General features: G+C 39.1%; 4 protein-coding genes across 7 annotated transcripts in view; 3 read left to right on the forward strand and 1 right to left on the reverse strand.

Annotated features, from left to right (window-relative positions):
• Positions 1-285: 285 nt before the first annotated feature.
• On the reverse strand, positions 286-4096 carry LOC111451157. Of its 2 annotated transcripts, XM_023091465.1 has the most exons (10): positions 3600-4096; positions 3197-3246; positions 3031-3109; positions 2446-2541; positions 2151-2231; positions 1951-2042; positions 1069-1161; positions 902-970; positions 521-668; positions 286-425 (listed from the first exon to the last, which is right to left on the reverse strand). In XM_023091465.1, the coding sequence occupies exons 1-9, from the start codon at positions 3915-3917 to the stop codon at positions 530-532; spliced, it is 1017 nt and encodes a 338-aa protein (XP_022947233.1). In that variant the 5' UTR covers positions 3918-4096; the 3' UTR covers positions 286-425; positions 521-529. The 2 variants fall into 2 exon arrangements, with proteins under 2 accessions (XP_022947233.1, XP_022947232.1); XM_023091464.1 differs by having other exon boundaries at positions 304-668; positions 3600-4094.
• A 4244-nt stretch (positions 4097-8340) lies between these two features.
• Positions 8341-10568, forward strand: LOC111451159 (transcription factor bHLH30-like). The gene is made up of 2 exons (XM_023091468.1): positions 8341-8846; positions 9817-10568. Exons 1-2 carry the CDS (start codon positions 8586-8588, stop codon positions 10306-10308), a joined length of 753 nt encoding a protein of 250 aa, XP_022947236.1. The 5' UTR covers positions 8341-8585; the 3' UTR covers positions 10309-10568.
• A 2132-nt stretch (positions 10569-12700) lies between these two features.
• Positions 12701-16083, forward strand: LOC111451158 (uncharacterized protein At1g03900). Its single transcript, XM_023091466.1, has 8 exons — positions 12701-13036; positions 13556-13587; positions 14316-14416; positions 14551-14623; positions 14847-14878; positions 15092-15182; positions 15296-15410; positions 15520-16083. The coding sequence occupies exons 1-8, from the start codon at positions 12926-12928 to the stop codon at positions 15811-15813; spliced, it is 849 nt and encodes a 282-aa protein (XP_022947234.1). The 5' UTR covers positions 12701-12925; the 3' UTR covers positions 15814-16083.
• A 1158-nt stretch (positions 16084-17241) lies between these two features.
• LOC111451154 overlaps positions 17242-18925 on the forward strand; it is a 4742-nt gene continuing 3058 nt past the window's right edge. The window contains exons 1-2 of one of the 3 annotated variants that reach the window (XM_023091460.1): positions 17246-17456; positions 17833-17937. The gene's annotated coding sequence lies outside the window, so the exon portion shown is untranslated. Of the gene's footprint in view, positions 17457-17832; positions 17938-18925 lie in introns of all 3 variants that reach the window. The other 2 variants (XM_023091461.1, XM_023091459.1) reach the window with 2 other exon arrangements.

Here is an 18925-nt window from a genome sequence, read left to right on the forward strand (position 1 = left end):
CCAAAAAGCAAAGCCACGAGAGCTTATGCTCAAACTGGACAATATCATACCATTGTAAAAAGTCGTGATTCCTAACATATCGAACCATTCCTAGCCTGGTTTGATTGAACCAAAACCATACTATTTGTCTGTTTTGATCATTAAGATCAAAATTGGAATCTTATTATGCCATTTCATTCAAGAACTAGGGCCACAGCCACCATAGCTCACTCACTCTTTCCCTTTTTCTTCCTCTCTTTCAGTTTTACCCTTAGCCCATTTCAGTGTTGTTGTTGGAACATTATATGTCAAGTTAGGCAGGCATTGTGACAGCTCAAAACCACACAGGTTAATCAGAAAATGACATAAGTTGGTACTTTCAGCTGTTGGCTCATCACCAAACATTCATGTCTTCGCTACCTTTGTCTTTTTATCAGCTGAGCTAACTAAGAGAAAAGTAGGTGTTTGGGCAACAAGAACAATGATCAATATGGTCAAAGAATACCTTACAAATATATATGTATACCACGGGAAAATATACGAGTATATCCTAGGCATGCGGTTCGTTCTTAGTGACCGTAAGCGCCTCCTCTAAAGCTTGAACAAAGGTAGCTACCTTGTATGTGAAGAACCCAACTAGCATTGGTATCAACTGTAATTGCATAACTCCATAATCTTCAACAAGAATACTACAGAACAAAAAGGGGCAGGCTAAAATACTTTGTTGAATTCAGTCAGTCCAGAATATGAGCACAGCCAGTAAATGATGTATGTTTTCATTTGCTAAAAGCTTTTTCGGTTTCGAAATAATGCTAGATGACGAGAAATGAAATGAATGTTCGAGCAACGGGTGTGAAAATAAGGTTTGGTGATGGCAGATGGGAAAAAGAATGGCAGAATTCAAGGTAGGGAGAGTACTTACCCGTTCCAACGGTTATATACCATCACTAGTATAACTGGAACTAGTAACCGTGGTTGTGCAACGGCTCCCCTGCAACGAAACATAAGAACGAACAACACAGTAGTTCATCACTGCTTATACATCGATACTCAAATGTAACAAAAAAAAAAAAGTCGAGTAATACGTACTTGACAAGTCCTCTTGCTCCATCTGCCAGAGAATCTACGCTACTCCCGAGCATTCGTACGTACACGAGAGAACCAATTAGCCCAGCACCAAAGCTGAAATTGGGAAAGAAATGTCGAATTATGTACGAATACGAACGAAAGTATTACAGAGTCTTAGTTTCATCCCCATTGATTTCATTATAAATGCTATTTATTTTTTCTTCTCCTCTAAACCAATCTTAGTAAATGGGTCTCAGTTCTTAAGAAAAGTGGAAGTTCTCATAATTCCTTCCTTTGTAAATATGACTATTGAACTTGATTAGTGCACCCATGGTGCTTCCTCGCATTGGTTAAATATCTGTAACAGCCAAGCTAATTGCCCGCAGATATTGTCCTCTTTAGGCTTTTCTTTTTGGACTTTCCCTCAAGATTTTTAAAACGTGTCTGCTAGGAAGAGGTTTCCACGCCCTTATAAAGAATGCTTCGTTCTCCTCCTCAACCAATGTGGGATCTCACAATCCACCCCCCTTCGGGGCCCAACGTCCTCGCTGGCACTCATTCCCTTCTTTAATCAATGTAGGACCTCCTAATCCACCCCCCTTCAGGGTCCAGCATCCTTGCTGGCACACTGCCTCGTGTCCACCCCCCTTCGAGGCTCAGCCTCCTCGTTGGCACATCGTTCAGTGTCTGGCTCTGATACCATTTGTAACAGCCCAAGCCACCGCTAGTAGACATTGTCCTCTTTGGGCAAAGTTTTTAAAACGCGTCTACCAGGGATAGGCTTCCACACCCTTATAAAGAATGTTTCGTTCTCCTCCCTAACCGACGTGGGATCTCACAGTATCAGTAAGCTGCAACGCAGCATTGATATTAAAAATATGAGGTAATTAACATCAAACGAACCTAGCAGCAACTTCCGGGGAATAAGAAACATAAGCTGAGACCAAACCAACACCTCCTATTGCCAGGGTTAAGGTTTGCAGCTTCTTCTTTAACTGAGAAGACAAAAGAGAACAACAAGGAACAAAACGACAATCAATGTATGAGACATAGGAGTGTTACTATTAATAGAAATACCACGGAGCCATTTTACAACAAAGAACCTTAAAATACTGTTCCCTCGATAAGGCGGCCAATACTTCGGGATCCCCTTGAGGCCTTCTCAATTCTCGAAACATCACGTCCTACAATTCAGCATTACAATGATCTTTGAAACAGGGTAATCTCTTGCAGAAATATGTCATTCTAAATATTAGAAGTGTTCAATAGTCTCCTAAAGCTCCAAAGAAATTCAAATCAAACCATAAAAGGAACACTATTTCAATTTGGAAGCACTATATGAAAGGGTGGTTTTGAGATGAGACTTTAACCATAAGCTATGAGGGGCAAAAGGCTTACACTGCCTCCAGTAGCTGCCTTATATGCCCTATCCCACTTCTCTTGCTCACGCCTTGTTGGTGCCAATCTCCATCTGGGTGACTTGCGGTTATCGACCTGATTCCTCGTTTCATTGCAATTTTAGTAAAAGGGAGAGTAACAAACTAAGATAAAGGATGTAACAGCCAAGAGCACCGCTAGTAGATATTGTCCGCTTTGGCGCATTACGTATCGTCGTCAGCCTCATGGTTTTAAAACGTGTCCGCTAGGGAGAGATTTCCACACCCTTATAAGGAATGTTTTTTCCCCGCTCTAAGCGATGCAGGATCTCACAATCCACCCTCTTAGGGGCCAGCATCCTCGCTGGCACACCGCCTGGTGTTTGGCTTTGATACCATTTGTAACAACTCAAACCCACCGCTAGTAGACATTGTCCGCTTTGGCCTGTTACGTATTACTATCAGCCTCACGGTTTTAAAACTCATCTACTAGGGAGAGATTTCCACACCTTTGTAAAGAATGTTTCGTTCCCCTCTCCAACCGATGTGGGATCTTACAAAGTATACTTGGAGTTGGAGGGGACACTTAATTGTCAAAGCATCATACCTGAATCTTTTCCTCGACAACGTTTTCCTTAAGAGGCATCGGAGGAGCCATTAGTTCTTTGCTCAAATCGACTTCCAAACTGTAATCGCATAATCCAAAAGTCGAAACATGATTAAAGAAAAAAACGTGATCGCAGTTAACATACAAGTAAGAAGTGAGAACCAACCTATCAAGGGTCATGACTCTATTCAAGCTAAGAAATCCAGAAGGCTCATCCTAATACAATAAGATCATTTCATCAGCCATCACATTATCATAGACCAACATACCACAGATGGAACCATAAACAACATTCTGCATAATTTCCAAGACAACCAAACAATCTAGCAAGAATTTGATTCTCAAACAGGAAGAATTGAAGCAGAATACTTCATATTGCTAATGGGTAACACTTAGTTCAACCCTTGCATGAACATTGATGATATTCAATGATGAATTAAACAGGAAAACGCATAAATGTTACAGAACCGTAAATTTTCTCAGAAACCCAACAATCTCTAAAGGAGAACAAGAAGAATAATGGTATTGATAACTTAATATAGAACAGAAACAGGAAAACTAAAGGAAACCTTAGCGTTATTGACCCGAACAGATGAATCATCAGGTTGGTCCTTCATTAACTTTTTCATACGACCCATGAATTCTCTGTTCCAGATATAATCGTCGGAGGTTAAGGGGTCGTCTTTTTCACCACCCCAGTACTTACGGAGCTTGGTTGTGGTAGGGGGGCCGCCGTAGTCGCCGGGAGAAACTCCGGTGGACCATTTTTCCGGCTTCTTTTTGGGGAGAATGACCTTGGTTTGCCTTGGGTCTGGCAATGGAGGTGGAATTGAAGAATCCTGGGAGATGGGAGTGGAGGTAGCTGAGATGTAGTGTAGTATAGCCATTGGAATTAGAGATGAGGATTGGATTGAAGATGGAGCTTCAGAATTTGCTTCACTCCGCTTTGGCTTATCGAAATAATTTTAAAAATAAAAAATGAAAACCGAAAAAAATTGGGGGAAAATATCTGGGATTTTTTGTGGGAATGGTAGCCATAATCAAAGAAAAAGTATGCTAGATTTTTTTTTTTTTTTGGTTAGTTTCATTTCAATTGAACACGTGCTCAAGATCAATAAAGTCGATCGAATCTCTAAAAAAAAGTTATTACAAGTCAATCACGTGTTAGGAATTCTAACAAAGTGACCTAGAAGAGACTTACAGCTACTCGACTTGTGATGTTGGGGCGGCTAGTTAACGTAGATTTGGTTTTCAATATTCGACTTGTGCATCACATTCTACCGAAGAAGGTCAAAGGGAAGGGATCAAATTTGATGAGAATTATGTTGCGGATGCAATCACATGGGATACCAAAGATGACCTTGAGGATGATTGCTTAATAAGCTCATTAAGTGGTATATGCGGGATTCAGTCTATGGTCGTGGATGACATGAAAGTTGGGAATGGAGCATAGTATGCAGAAGACCATCGTGATCATCTTGATTAGGTATTGATGTCAAGGAGTTACATAAAGAGCTATGAGTATGCCACTATAACCGTCCACACTCATCGCTAGCAAATATTTTTCTCTTTGGACTTTCCCTTTTTCAATAGTAGATACGAGTATGACATGGAAGTTGGGAATAGAACACAGTATGATTGAAGACCATCGGTATCATCTTGATTGGGTGTTGATGCCAAGGAGTTACACAGAGACATACGAGTATGCCACTGTAATAGCCTAAACCCATCGTTGAGGTTTCCCTCAAGGTTTTTAAAATCCGTATGCAAGAAAGATATTTCTACATTCTTATAAAAAAAATGTTTCGTTCTACTCCCTAATAGATGTGGGCTCTCACAATCCATCAGGGAGTCCCACATCAATTGGGGAGGAGAACGAGTGCCAGCGTCCCGAAGAGGGGTGAATTTCGAGATCCCACGTCGGTTGGAGAGGAGAACGAAACATTCTTTATAAAGGTGTCAAATAGTAGACGCGTCTTGAAGCTCAAAAAAAAAAAACCTAAAAAATATAATATCTACTGGCAGTGGACTTAGACGGTTACATGGTCCAAGCCACAATTGTCTTGCTACTCATATTCTATACTACATGTTATAGCTAAATGTCGACATGTCGACTTGGGCCCAACAAAACAGAAGCCCATAAAGGCCAACAGACACGAACGTCCGTTCATGCCTGGTAACAAGCGCCGATTGCCGATTTCCTCGACCAGACAAGTTTCATCTCCTTCGTATTGCTTCACCGTTCAAATTCTGAACGGAGCCGTCGTCTTCTTCTCATTTCTTTCCTTAATTCCATTTCTGGATGGCGCCAAAACTCAGGCGTTCACCGCCGCCGTTGCGGCGGCGTAACTACGCCACCGATTATGATGCTTCCCCATCTCAATCTCTCGACGCATCAAACGAAGACGACTACGACGCTTCTGAATCTAATAACTTCCAAACCAGCGGCCACAAATCAAAATCCCTAGAAATCAATGAAGAATCCGCCACGAACAGTCCAACGAATTTACAGAGTCCAAACGCCGCCGCAACAGTATTTCCATACATTAACATTGCACCGTTGCCTGTTTTCCACGGCGGCTCCGATGAGTGTCCGGCTACGCATTTAAGCAGATTCGCCAAAGTTTGCCGTGCGAACAACGCGGCCTCCGTCGAGATTATGATGAGAATCTTTCCGGTAACGTTACAGGGTGAGGCTCTGCTTTGGTACGACTTGAACATTGAACCGTACCCTCCAATTTCTTGGGAAGAATTGAAGTCTTCGTTCTTGGACGCGTATAACAAAATCGAATTGGCCGAGCAGTTGCGATCGGAGCTTATGACGATCAGTCAACGGCCGGAGGAGAATGTTCGTTCTTATTTTCTGAGGCTGCAGTTGATCCTGAAGAAATGGCCGCCGGGAAACGAACTTTCCGATGGGTTTTTGAAAGCGATTTTCATGGATGGATTGAGGGAAGAGTTTAAGGAATGGATGATTCCACAGGAACCGGATTCTCTGAACGAGGCGTTGCGACTTGCATTTGGGTTCGAACAAGTTACGGTCATCCGTACTTCCGGCGGAAAGCGGTTTCTCCTGTGTGGGTTTTGTGAGGGGCGGCATGAGGAATTGGTTTGTGAGGTTAGGGAAAGAATGAGACGGTTGTGGAAGAGTAGGGAAAAGAAGAATGACGGCGATATGGCGGAGAGCGAGGGGCATAATACGGCGGAGCTTGTGCGGTCGGTTTCGGCGATAAGCAGAAATGAAGCGGAGGTTGGGAAGGACGGCGGGGAAATGGTGGGTTTGAAGAAGAAAGGTCAGTGTCAGTGCTGGAAGCATCAGTGTGGGATGAAGAAATTGGATCGAAACCTTAGCATGCTATCCGAAACTTCTAAACCCTAATTTCAAAACTATTTTATTTGCCCTATTTTTTATTTTTTTAATTTTAAGTATACGCACTCTGTCTACTTTGGCTCGTTGCATATTGTCTTTAGTCTCACAGTTTTAGATTTTCACACCCTTATATTTAGTTACCTTCTCTAACTATGTCCGATCTCATAATTCACCTCTCATGATGACTCAATCATAATCATATCAAAAGATATTTCAATTTATGTCACAAGGAAGAAAATGAAGTTTCATGTAATAAATTTATTTTGGGTGGATTACAACGTAGAGTAATTTAGAGTTATTTATTTCATTAATGTATTTTAAGATTTTTTATTTTATGAATGATACAACCCCTTGGAGTGCGTTTCATAATGTCTTTTATAGTTTCATTTTGAGACTATATAAAGCTATGTATGTTATATGTAAGTAGACTTTGAAAATGTAGTAAAAGAAGCCTTTGTGCTATTCTTTAGCCAATTGCTAAGTTTCTTTGCAATTCTATGTAATTTAGGTTGCATGTAGAATCAAGCTCGACATGATCAATTTTGCTTGTGGAGTGATTCGAATCTCAATCAAGTGTTCTTGTCTTGAGATATTTGATCAACAAGAATCATTCAAGCTAGATATAATCAATCTTACTTGTGGAGTGATTCGAATCTCAAACAATGTTTTTGTCTTGAGATATTCGATCAACAAGGTAATCTGAATCTTACTCCCCTTGTAGTGATTTCTTATCTTATCAAGGACCCAATGTCTGACATGAGATCTCATAATCCACCTTCTTTAAGGGGGTCAACCTCTCGACATGCATAATCCTCCACCCTTCTTGAGGGCCCAGTATCCCAATGTGAGATCTAATTATCCACCCCTCTAAGGGGTCAACGACTTGACATGCATAATCCACCCCTCTTGAGGGCCCAGTATCCTTGTTTGTTATCACACCACCTGATACCATTTTGTAATAACTCAAGTCTATCATTAACAAAAATTGTACACTTCGGTTCGTTATGTATCGTCATCAGTCTTCATGGTTTTAGAACACTTCTACTAAGGAGAGGTTTTCATACTTTTTAGAATGAACATTTCGATCCCTCTCGTGAGATCTCACAAAAACAATTGAGTTGAGTTAAAATGCATCGATCAAAAAAGTGATTTTTTTTTTCAAGAAAAAAAACTAATGGAGTGGGAATATTTGGTAGCTAATCTTTTTTTCTCAAAAGTGGAGAGCAATATTAAAAAATAAAATAATAAAGTCATTACTTTATTGGGCGACTCGCTAATCTTTGAGTAATTAAATTAATGGTGTTTGATTAAGCCACGCCACCAATTGAATTTCAAATTGGACTCCAAAATGTTTATGACAATTTTATTTTATTTATTTATTAATTATAAAGTCACCACTTTTCCCTAACCTTTTGTCTTTACTCTGAACTTTAAATTATCCAAATACAACTTATATTTAATTATCTTCTTTGAATTATAATTTAGTATATGTAATTGTTAATTTTTTTTAAATAAATCAAATGTAACATGTTTTTAAATTTTTAATTTTCTGTCTAATATTTGTTTAGTACGAAGGTAGAAAAAAAAAATATTTTATCGATTGAAAATTCAATTAGGATTTATTAAGTAACTCGAATTTGAAATTTCTATTTTTTATTTATAAAATGAATAATACCTATTCCAAATAAGGTGATAATAATGGAATCTTTATTATGGTCGTTTCAAAAAAACAAAAAGAATATATATATATATAGTTACGGACATTACAATACTCATGAACTTTTTAAAATAATATCAAAATATTTATAAATAATCTACCCGGTGTCAATAACCGATTTTGGTCGATACTGTAGCAGTAAAAATTGGTTGAAATAATTTGTGGTTGAAAGTTGAGGCGATCTCATGATTTAGTTGCAGACATTATTAATGGATTCCGCTCTTAAATCACACCTGGTAGTGTGACCTCGATCAAGACTTTTTTGCTTCCCTTCCTTTCTTTCCCACTCCACCCACTTCCCTTCTTCCCTATTGCACGCTGACTCACCCGCCATTAACGCCCCCTTCAACGTCCCTCCCTCTCTGTTCGCCACCCAATTCTCCAGCCAACACGCCCCACATTGTCTTCAAACACCCCTTTCATCCTCTTCTTCTCTAACTCCACCCATCTTCACACCATTTCCCCCTCATGGGACACTTCTCGCGGATTCACTCCTACGATGGGTTTTGTGCCGCTATCAGAAATGGGTCCGCCTCAACTTCTTCATTGGTGCTCGATTCCGACAGAGACGAGCTCGTCCAGGCTCCATTCAACCTTGACACTAAAGGGGTTTCGGCTGAGAGAAGCGCCGCCGCCCTGAAGAATCACAGCGACGCTGAGAGGAGGCGTAGAGCTAGAATCAATGCCCATCTTGGGAGTCTTAGAAGTCTTGTCCCCGGTGGCAAGAAGGTGGGGTTCTTCGTTTTATACCCATTTTTATTTACTTTCCATTGCTATTCACCTCTGTTTCTGTTTTGTGTTCATCTTGAATTTGGAACATATATAGCTAAAGAGGTTTGTCACAGACACTGTTTAAGGTAAGGATGTCTTTAATGTCTTGAATGTCCTGATTTGGATGCTTGTTGGGTCATTTCTGTCTGGGGTTTGCTCTAAATGGTGAAATTCATTCTAATTTGGAAAACGGTTGAGGATCATTGAGAGCAGTGGTAGTAGTCCAATCTCACATGAGCTAATTAAGAGGAAGATCATTGGTTTGTTGGTATGAGGCATTTTAGAGAAGCCCAAAGCAAGGCCGTGTGAGCTTAGACTCAAAGTGGCAATATCATACCATTGTAGAGATTCGTGATTCCTAACATGCTATCAGAGCCATGTCAATAGAATCCTCAAGTGTCGAATAAAGAAGTTGTGTGTCTCGAAAGTATAGTCAAAGGTGACTCAAATGTCGAATAAAGGATGTACTTTGTTTGAGAGCTCTAGAGAAGGAGTTGAGTCTCAATTAAGAGGAGGTTGTACAAGAGCTCCAGAGAAGGAGGCCTCAAGGGAGACTCTATGGTGTACTTTGTTTGAGGGGATGAGTGTCGAACAAATGATGTATACTTTGTTCGAGGGCTCTAGAGAAGGAGTCGAACCTCAATTAAGGGAAGACTCTTCAAGAGCTCCAGAGAAGGAGACCTCAAAGGAAACTCTATGGGCTAATTAAGAGGACAATATCAAAGCGAAGCCACGAGAGCTTATGCTCAAAGTAGACAATATCATCCCATTGTGGAGATTCGTGGTTCCTAACCAAAACATCCATTTCGACTTTTGTTCATTCATTCATCGCACCGACTTGTTTGGGTATTGGCTAACATGATCTATATCCATTGAATCTTTATGAACTATAAGCTTTGTTTCATTAACTTCATGTTTCAATCCCCAGATGGACAAAGCCACACTTCTTGCTGAAGTTATTAGCCATTTGAAAGTTCTAAAACGAGCTGCTGCAGAAGTAAGTGATGTTCATATCATACCAAAAGAAATAGACGAAATAACAGTTGAACAACAGGAGGATGGATCAGAAGGAGTACCATATTCAATCAGAGCCTCGCTATGTTGTGATTACAAGCCTGGCCTCCTGCCTGATTTAAGACAAGCACTTCATGCTCTTGACCTGATCATAAAGAGGGCAGAGATTGCAACCTTAAATGGAAGGATGAAGAACGTGTTCGTGTTAACCAGCTGCAAAGGAGGCGACATCGAAACTACTGAATTGCGACGGTTCCTCGAAACGTCGGTGCACCAAGCCATCAAATCTGTTCTAAACAAGTTCTCTGATCCACAGGAGTTCTCGTTCATGACGTTTCCGAATAAGGGACGGCGAATTTCCATGTTCAATTCGTCAAGTTCGTCGTCCATGGGTGATTTCTGGTGAGCTTTTGATTGCTTTATGTGTTTATAAAACTCAAGAAATAGTCATGTGGGGGAATAAGTGAAGTAGAGATGAAATGATATTCATAATCTTTGTGCTAGAATAGTACAAGAACATATCATAAACACTGATATGCTAGGAGTGAGTTCATAGATTATGCTACAAATCTGTATCTTCTGAATTCAAATTGTATCTTTTTTTCTCTGTGATATAATGTAAAGAACTGATAGTAACAATGATCAACATTTTGTTTTAACGATTTATGTTTCCTTTCTTCTTTAGCTTCTCAAGATGAGATCACACGTTGATTGGAGATAAAAACGAAACCTTCTTTATAAGTGTGTAAAAACCTCTTCCTTACATACGCGTTTTAAAACCGTGAGATTGACGGCGATAAGTAGGGCCAAAGCGGACAGTATTGGCCAGCGGTGGGCTTGGACTGTTATAAATGGTATCAAAGCTAGACACTTAGCGAGGACGTTGGCCCCCAAGTGGGGTGGATTGTGAGATCCCACATTGATTGGAGAGGGGAACGAAGCATTCCTTATAAGGGTGTGGAAACCTCTTCCTAGTAAACATGTTTTAAATCCGTGAGGCTGGCGGCGATACGCAATTGGCCAAAACAGACAATATCTACTAGCGGTAGGTTTGAACTCTTACTAATGGTATTAGAGTCAGTCACCGGACTGTGTGCCAGCGAGGACGCTGAGCCTCTAAGGGGGGGTGGATTATGAGATCTCACGTTAATTGGGAAGGAGAACGAAACCTTTTTTTACAAGGGTGTGAAAACTTCTCCTTAACATACATGTTTTAAAACCGTGAGGTTGACGGCGATACGTAGGGCCAAAGCGGACAATATCTGCTAGCGGTGGACTTAAGCGGTTACACCCTTTCCTTTCAAGGATTGGAAATGGGATCATAGTGACAGACAATGTATGAATATACATTCGAATATTCTGATCTTTCGTGTTCGAAAATGCTTCGAGAAGCAGCTGAAACTTGTCAATAAATTTATTTGTGTACTAGGTATGAAGGATCGGCAGATAATAATGTGATGGTGGGACAAAGTTGAGGTGCATAATGATAGGATTGTGCAGACTTTACAGTGAAGTAGTTCACTACCTTGTTCATACCATTCTTTCCATTATTCTCTTTTATCTTCTGCCCTTTTCTTGTTCTTTTCATTTTTTTTCTTCGGATATTCGGGTCATTTGATCGTATGTCTCAAGAACTTCCAAATCTATGGCGATAATCGAATACTGTCAGACATTGAACTATAGAAGAAAGAAACATAAAATTTGAGGTTTTTGAGATAGTTTTGAATGACAGTTGAAGTGACTTTACGTACTTTATAAAGTTTGTAACCATTAAATAGTCGTTGGGTTGTTAAATGAGACTAGTCGGGTGAAAATTCAAATCTCTAGCCTTTTAGGCGATCATATAATATCTTAGCTCGTTGAGTTATCATATAATGAGATTAGTCGGGATTTTGAGATAGTTTTGAGACTCACGAACCCCCAGACCCAAGACATGTTATATTAACAATCATTCCACTTTAATACTCGCTATCATTTTCTTACTCAGGAAGGCGGTCTAGAAAAGGTCAGTGGAGCAATAAAAAAATACCTGCTTTTGACGTTACGTTGTGCCTACTCAGACTATCAACGATAGGTTCCGATCACTTTTTTGATGTCATGCTATTGTGGTGGCACGTGAACCACTGAATGTGGGCGGTTTGAATCTTATCGCTAGACATAAGAACAACAGATTCAACAAAACAGGACAACCGGGGACAGAATCTTACGTGTGGTAGTTAGAACAAACAGTCCCACGCGAAGAGGAAAAGAATAAGAAAAGGCGAAGCGTTCGGTGGTTGTACTAGACATCTACCTAACTGTACTATACTTGGTTGATATGGAAACACGATAGACATTAAAAACCTAGAAAGGTGACCATCATGAATTAAGCTCATTTTGGAGGCGTTTACGATCACTAGGTCAACCTATGATGTTACACGGAAAATATTAATTAATTTTTTATTATAATCTTATATATTTTTGTTTGGATTAAATATTTATAATATTTATCCAAATTATATAGATTGAGTATCTTCCAAACAATTCCAAGTCCTTTTAGTTTGGTGTTCCAACCAACAGCCATTTCTTGTGCAGAAATCTACATATGAATTATCCAAACTACAATTAAAATATTCGAATATTTTTATATTCTAAAAGAAATTCCTCTTCAATCAGGGCCGTTCATTTATCCGACTTTCTAATCCCAATCCAAGCCCTAGGATGGTTTGACTATCCCGATTCCGTGTAATCGAACGGTCTATGTTGTTGAACAATACGGCTGCAAGTGGTACGGAACGCACAGGATTATGGGTTGCTTCGTCCGTGTCCGATTCTTCAACCTTCATTGAAGCAGGGAAGCGGACTGAAAGCGAGTTGTTTCTCCAGGCAACCATTTTTCACATCCAATCCATTCAGCTCATATGAAATTTCTTCATTCATTTCGATTTCATCAATCCCGGCTTTAGTATCAAGGAATTCCTTATCGTATTTTTCTGATCTCGATTTTGATCTCACGATCTCTCGAATCGCGTTATTTTTTCTCCATGGAGGAGCAGCAGAAGACGGCGAAAGATCAAGAACTCAAGGAGGATCATGAAGAGAATGACGCAATTGAGCTTGTTCTCTTTCAAGTTTCTGAATGTTATGTCTATTTGGTGAGTAAATTAGCCCTGCCTATCTCACAGAAATCTAAGTTTTTAGTTCTGATGCAGAAATCTAAGCTTTCTTGTGGCCTTCTTTTGCGATTACTCGAATGTGAAGTAGTTGTTAGCACCATAGTTGATTATATCCTCTTCGAAATCGCTGATATCGTGTTTGGCCTATTTTGTGCATTTGTCTTATCAATAGCTTCCCTTTGTGAAGGGTTCTTCTTGTGCTTACGTCCTATGCCTACTTATGTAAAATCATGCAATTGAGATATCTTAGTAATGGAGATGTAGGTTGTCACTATTTGATATCTATCCACATTTTCCCTCATAGTGGGATTATGTTCATCTGAATAACGATAGAAAATTAGTGTTCTGTATCTGCTGGTTCTTCACTGCCGTGTAGTAAAACTGCAAGATATTTTTCTGTGTATGATAATATTAGCCTTTTCTGGATATTTTATCTCTTCAATTCAAATGATTTTTCTTCATCTTGTTCTTAATCTCATTTTTATGATCTTTTTGCAGATACCCCCAAGAAAAAGTGCAGCTTCCTACAGGTTTTAACTGTAACTTGATGGATTATGCATATAACTGTGAATTGTAATATGATCTTGATATCGTACAGAAACTTTATTGTCGACAGATATTATGTCCCCTAGATCAAATTGATGATTTCATTGTTTACTTATAATTCCAATTTAATTTAGTATTACGAAAAGTATAACTACAAGAAAGAATTTGATAGTACATATAAGCTAGATGCCTGAGATTTAGCTAGAATAGATCTAAAATCTCCCCCCAAGACATGCATATCTTTGAAGAGTCTGATGTTCCTTTCAATATTCTTATGTAAGATCTTTTATCGAATTGGCCCACAAAGTCTTGGCCTTTTTTTCAAAGCTCTGCCCACGCAGTAGCTGTTCAATATTATGTTTTGTAGGGCCTGTTAGCAACCAACAGACATTGAATAATGGGAACACAAAGGACCACACTTCAAGAGCTATCAGCACCCAAGAATCACTAAACTATTCTCACTCTCAGTCATTATGATCTTGCCTGTAATATTTAATGACTAAAAAATAAATATTTGTCTGTACAGATTTATGCCTAGCTGTGAAGAATAGATAATGTATCCTTGTATGATGGTTAATGAGTAAACACTATATTAGATGTTTATTGTTGTAAAAATTCACTATCTATGCTTGCCATTTACGACTTAGTTTTGAAAATCCACTATATATACTCTGCCAACTTAGTTTTCCACATGTGCTTTGATTACCTTAAGGGCTGATGAATGGGATGTGAATAAATGGGCCTGGGAGGGAAAACTGAAAGTCCTTAGCAAGGGAGAAGAATGCATTATTAGACTTGAAGATAAGAGCACAGGTGAGATTATCTCTTAGTTGCTACAAAAGAAGTATTGTGGATCTGTGGTGTTTAAATGGTAGGTGAAGTATATTATTGCAGATGAGGCATATATGGTGTGTTGCTGGCTAATTAGCTGTTTATCATTATAATAGGTGAATTATATGCTCGGGCATTCTTGAGAGATGGAGAACCGCATCCAGTTGAACCTGTAATTGATAGCAGCAGGTTGATTTCATTTTTAATTGAACTCTAACTCTAATCTTACCAGTATTCTTTGTTGGCCCAAACTTTTGTGTCTAAATTGTAAGTTTGGTTGATCTTCCTTGTCCAAGTAGTTAACAGTCTGTGTCTAAGTTAGAAGTTCAGCTCAGATGAATATATTTTAACGTCTTTACCTTGTTTTAACACTTCATTTGAAAATGTCTGATGTGATGTTCTATTATTGCAGATATTTTGTTCTTCGCATAGAAGAAAATATCGGTGAGCTTTGGGGGCTCTCGCCTACCATTCTACACCCTGAATTGACTTCTAATATATCTCATTATGATGTGATATTTATTTGTGAGACATGCGACCAACTGACACTGAGGCTGTAGAATAGAAACAATTTGGCTGTAGAATAGAAACAATTTGGCTGTAGAATAGAAACAATTTGAGTTGAACAGTTCATAATTATGAATGAATACTATGTAGATGGTCGCCGTCGGCATGCCTTTATTGGCATAGGATTTCGAGAAAGAACCGAGGCATATGACTTCCAAGCAGCTTTGCATGATCATATGAAGTAAATGTCCTTCTACTCTACAAATATTCTATTTGCATGTACTTGTTCATCCAAAAAATAGAATTGTCAATGCGCTTTTCGTTATTTATTTATTTTTATTTTTTTTGAAAAAGGTATCTGAATAAAAAGAAGAGTGCAGAAGAGATGGAACAACAGTTCCAGAAAACATCCTTAGTTGATTATAGTTTGAAAGAAGGGGAGACTATTGTACTACAGTTAAAAAGCAAAGTAAGCTGATTTTCATTTCATTTCATTGATTTCTGCATCAACTTGTTCATTGCTCCATTATAATAGATCTCATCTCATCTTTACTTCACACAATTTTTGTGACCAACAGAAAAGCTTTAGCAGCATCAAGAAATCTTCTGAGCTTGATCTGAAAGTCTCCTCCTCATCAGAAGAAGAAGAAGGCAACACAAAAAAAGAGTCCATTTTTTGTATCAAACCACCCCCACCTCCACCAGCACCACTTTCACCTGTTCCAGCTCAGGAGTCTCCTACAAGTTTTCCGCCAAACATCAATCTGGAAGAAACTTCTAAGCACAAGGAAGACTCCAATGCTGCTGCTGAAGGTCAAAGCACAGTGGATGTACCTGATGATGACTTTGGAGATTTTCAGACAGCTGGGTGATGACATGGACTGTGACATGGAACTTGTACATTCTCGAATTCCCTAATCGATCTTCGGTTTTCAATAGATTGCGTGGTACAAACTGCTTAGTTTCACAAGAGATCTTATGTACTGTTGTTAAACCTAGTTTGTGAAATTAGCTTGAAGAGTTGCCAATAAAAAGTGATCCCAAATTCAGCAGTCCTATGATATAACTATGATGATGAAGCTCAAGTAAAGAGACAAAAGGGAATGTGGAATATCATGGAAATTTATTTCTTTCAAGCTTTATCTTGCTGTGTTTCATTTCAATTATGCATTACTGTTTCTACTTCATTTTTTTAAAAAGTTACAAATCCCTAAAATTAGGTCTTACTCAAGCATCGGTACGCCCTGACTCTTACTATAGTCCCGACTTACTTACCTCAGGAGATAGCCAAGGGGAAAGGACGGGAGAATAGAAAGAAAACAAGACGAATCCAGTAGGCCTGCTATTTGAAAGAGATTCATTCCTCCCTTCTCATTCAAATTCAAACTAAAGCCCATAAATCTAAATCATAAAATAGAACAGTCACCTCAACCATTGCCTCTTAACTGTCTGATAGAGGATTGAAGCCGGTCACGGAGCCTCAAAATAGGCTTGTGTCAATTAGATTAGACTCACGGAGCCTCAAAATAGGCTTGTGTCAATTAGATTAGACTAACTAACTTCCTTCCATACCAGACCGGATCCCACTTCAGTTAATTCAACAGCTGCTTCCAAGCCTGCCTTAGATGATAATCCCACTTCAGTTAATTCAACAGCTGCTTCCAAGCCTGCCTTAGATGATGCTGGAGAGATGGGGAACTCTTTGTCTCCCATTTGGGTGTAGGAAATTCAGCCTATGGAAGTCAGAGATATGGAATCCTCGGGTTTGGAATAGATTTACCAGAGGTAAGTAAAGACCGGGTAAGGATTTGACATTGAATCCAATGGGGAAGTGATTTGGCTTTCTAAACTTTTCCTTCCTATGTTCCCACGTGATCAGTTAAGAGTTGATGCTTCAAACTCGAGCGGTGTAGTATCACTACTACTTCTACTTCCTAGCCTCAGGGCTTGCACTAGTTATAAGTTCTAGGAAGTCGGAATATAAATGGGGATATTTTGTTTTCAAATTTTTTGTTGTATGACAAAAATGTCGTTTTGCCTCGCCATCTCGACCAGAGCATAGCTATACTCACAATTCACGAGTACAAACCGCTCTAATTATTGTTAATAAAACAAAAATAGTATTGATTTGTTTTGTTTTATGTTTTGATAACAAAGATTAAGGAAGTAGTTTTGTTTAAAAGTAATGTAATCTACAATGAGATTATATTTGGTAAGTAGGTAATTAAGCCAAAGTTCCAGAGGATAATAGAATTTTTCATTTCCTCTTGTATTGACACGTGGAAAATATTAAGGCTATAGCAATTTCACCCACCTACGCTTCCACGTTTCTCTCTCTTCTCTCTCTCCTCTTTGCTTTTCCGTCCCGGCATTCTTACTTTTGCGCCTCCGAAAGCCGAAATTGTGATCTTCCTGCAAGGTTTAATCCTCTTCTTAAGCTTTAGGCTTCTAGGTATCGGGGTTTTGTCCCTATTCTACAATTACAAAGTTCTGAAGTTTCGAGGATCGCCTGAAGGTTTTTCTCTCTTCATCGTCTTGTTTTTGTCTTTCGATTGTTTATGAACTCTTTTGTTTTTCCTTGATCATCTGAATTTTGTTTGATTGAGTTTCCTTGATCATCTGTTTTTAGTTATCTTGGTGTTCTGTTATTGAATTGCAGTTCTCTTTGCTGATAGAAATGTAGTTTTTGAGATGGGTTTTTAATGATCAGTGTGAATTTTGCTGGAAATTTCTCGAAATTTTCTTATGGAACTTTGTTTTTATCATTTTTGTTTAGTGGATTGGCGATTTTAGGCGCCGATAAATTTGAAGAACCAAAATAATTTATGGCTTGAATTTGTAAACTAATGAGGATGAGAGTTGAGAGTGAGTTTTCTCTACAATTACTGCAGCTACCTTGATTATTTTCAAGATTTTGGTGATTTGAATTTGATGCTCTGGTTGAGGCAAAACTTCTGCTGGTGTTCTGTTTATATGCCTTGAGGAACTAATGAAAGGTACTTTGGTCTATGAAAATATTGGGGCTGGTTCTTCCTCCATTTCCCATAGCAATGTGTTTCCTGACTCCTTCAGACTCTCGAATGTCGAAAATGTTTACCAAAACTGAATGTATCTGTAATGGCTCAGCCCCACTGCTAGCAGATATTGTCCTCTTTGGGTTTTCCCTTTCGGGCTTTTCCTCAAGGTTTTTAAAATGGGTCTGCTAAGGAAAGGTTTCCACACCCTTGTAAAAGGTGTTTCGTTCTCCTCCCCAACCGATGTGAGATGTCACAATTCACCCCCTTCAGGGCTCAGCATCCTCGTTGGCACTCATTCCTTTCTCCAATCGATGTAGGAGCCCCACCAAATTTACTCCCTTTGAGGCCCAACATCCTTACTGGCACACTGCCTCGTGTCTACCTCCTTCGGGGAACAACTTTCTTGCTAGCATACCGCCCAGTGTCTGGCTCTGATACCATTTGTAATGGCCCAGACCCATACCCTTGCAAAGGGTGTTTCGGTTTCCACACCCTTGTAAAGGGTGTTTTGTTCTCCTCCTCAAACAATGTGGGATGTCACAGTATCGCTTTCGGGACACGCCCTTATGTGTAGCTGGCATTGGTATATTGAGGAATCTATCTTGGAGAAGAGAATTGTACTAGGATGTGTCAATAGTGTATGCATTTCTTATCAGAGTTGGAGGGTTACTCTTATCAGATGTGTAATCTTTCATGTCAATATGGCAATAGCACTTGTATTGGTATTGAATGATCATTTCTAATTGCACATTACTTGCCTTGGTTGAAACCTTTCCCCTAACCTCAAGGCTTCTGAAAACACACAACCAAATTCCTTGCTTATGATGAGATTCAGTTGTTTTTATGGATTTTTGTTTTTCTTGTGATCCTGGCTGTCAGACCTACTACAATGTTAGTTAGCTAGTTTAGGAACTTGTTGGCTACATTATTTGATCTGATATGATTTTTTTTTTTTTTTTTTTTTTTT

Source organism: Cucurbita moschata, unplaced genomic scaffold (genome assembly GCF_002738365.1).
Source record: "Cucurbita moschata cultivar Rifu unplaced genomic scaffold, Cmos_1.0 Cmo_Scf00013, whole genome shotgun sequence".
NCBI classification, from domain to species: domain Eukaryota; kingdom Viridiplantae; phylum Streptophyta; class Magnoliopsida; order Cucurbitales; family Cucurbitaceae; genus Cucurbita; species Cucurbita moschata.

Coding starts and splice junctions, on each gene's coding strand:
- LOC111451157 (XM_023091465.1), bottom strand. CDS start 3,917: ATGGCTATACTACACTACATCTCAGCTACCTCCACTCCCATCTCCCAG. Junction 2,043..2,150: donor CGAGGGAACAGTATTTTAAG/GTTCTTTGTTGT, acceptor TTGTCTTCTCAG/TTAAAGAAGAAGCTGCAAAC. Junction 1,162..1,950: donor TCCCCGGAAGTTGCTGCTAG/GTTCGTTTGATG, acceptor TCCCAATTTCAG/CTTTGGTGCTGGGCTAATTG.
- LOC111451158 (XM_023091466.1), top strand. CDS start 12,926: ATGGAGGAGCAGCAGAAGACGGCGAAAGATCAAGAACTCAAGGAGGAT. Junction 13,588..14,315: donor AAAAGTGCAGCTTCCTACAG/GTTTTAACTGTA, acceptor GATTACCTTAAG/GGCTGATGAATGGGATGTGA. Junction 14,879..15,091: donor TCGCATAGAAGAAAATATCG/GTGAGCTTTGGG, acceptor AATACTATGTAG/ATGGTCGCCGTCGGCATGCC.
- LOC111451159 (XM_023091468.1), top strand. CDS start 8,586: ATGGGACACTTCTCGCGGATTCACTCCTACGATGGGTTTTGTGCCGCT. Junction 8,847..9,816: donor TTGTCCCCGGTGGCAAGAAG/GTGGGGTTCTTC, acceptor TTCAATCCCCAG/ATGGACAAAGCCACACTTCT.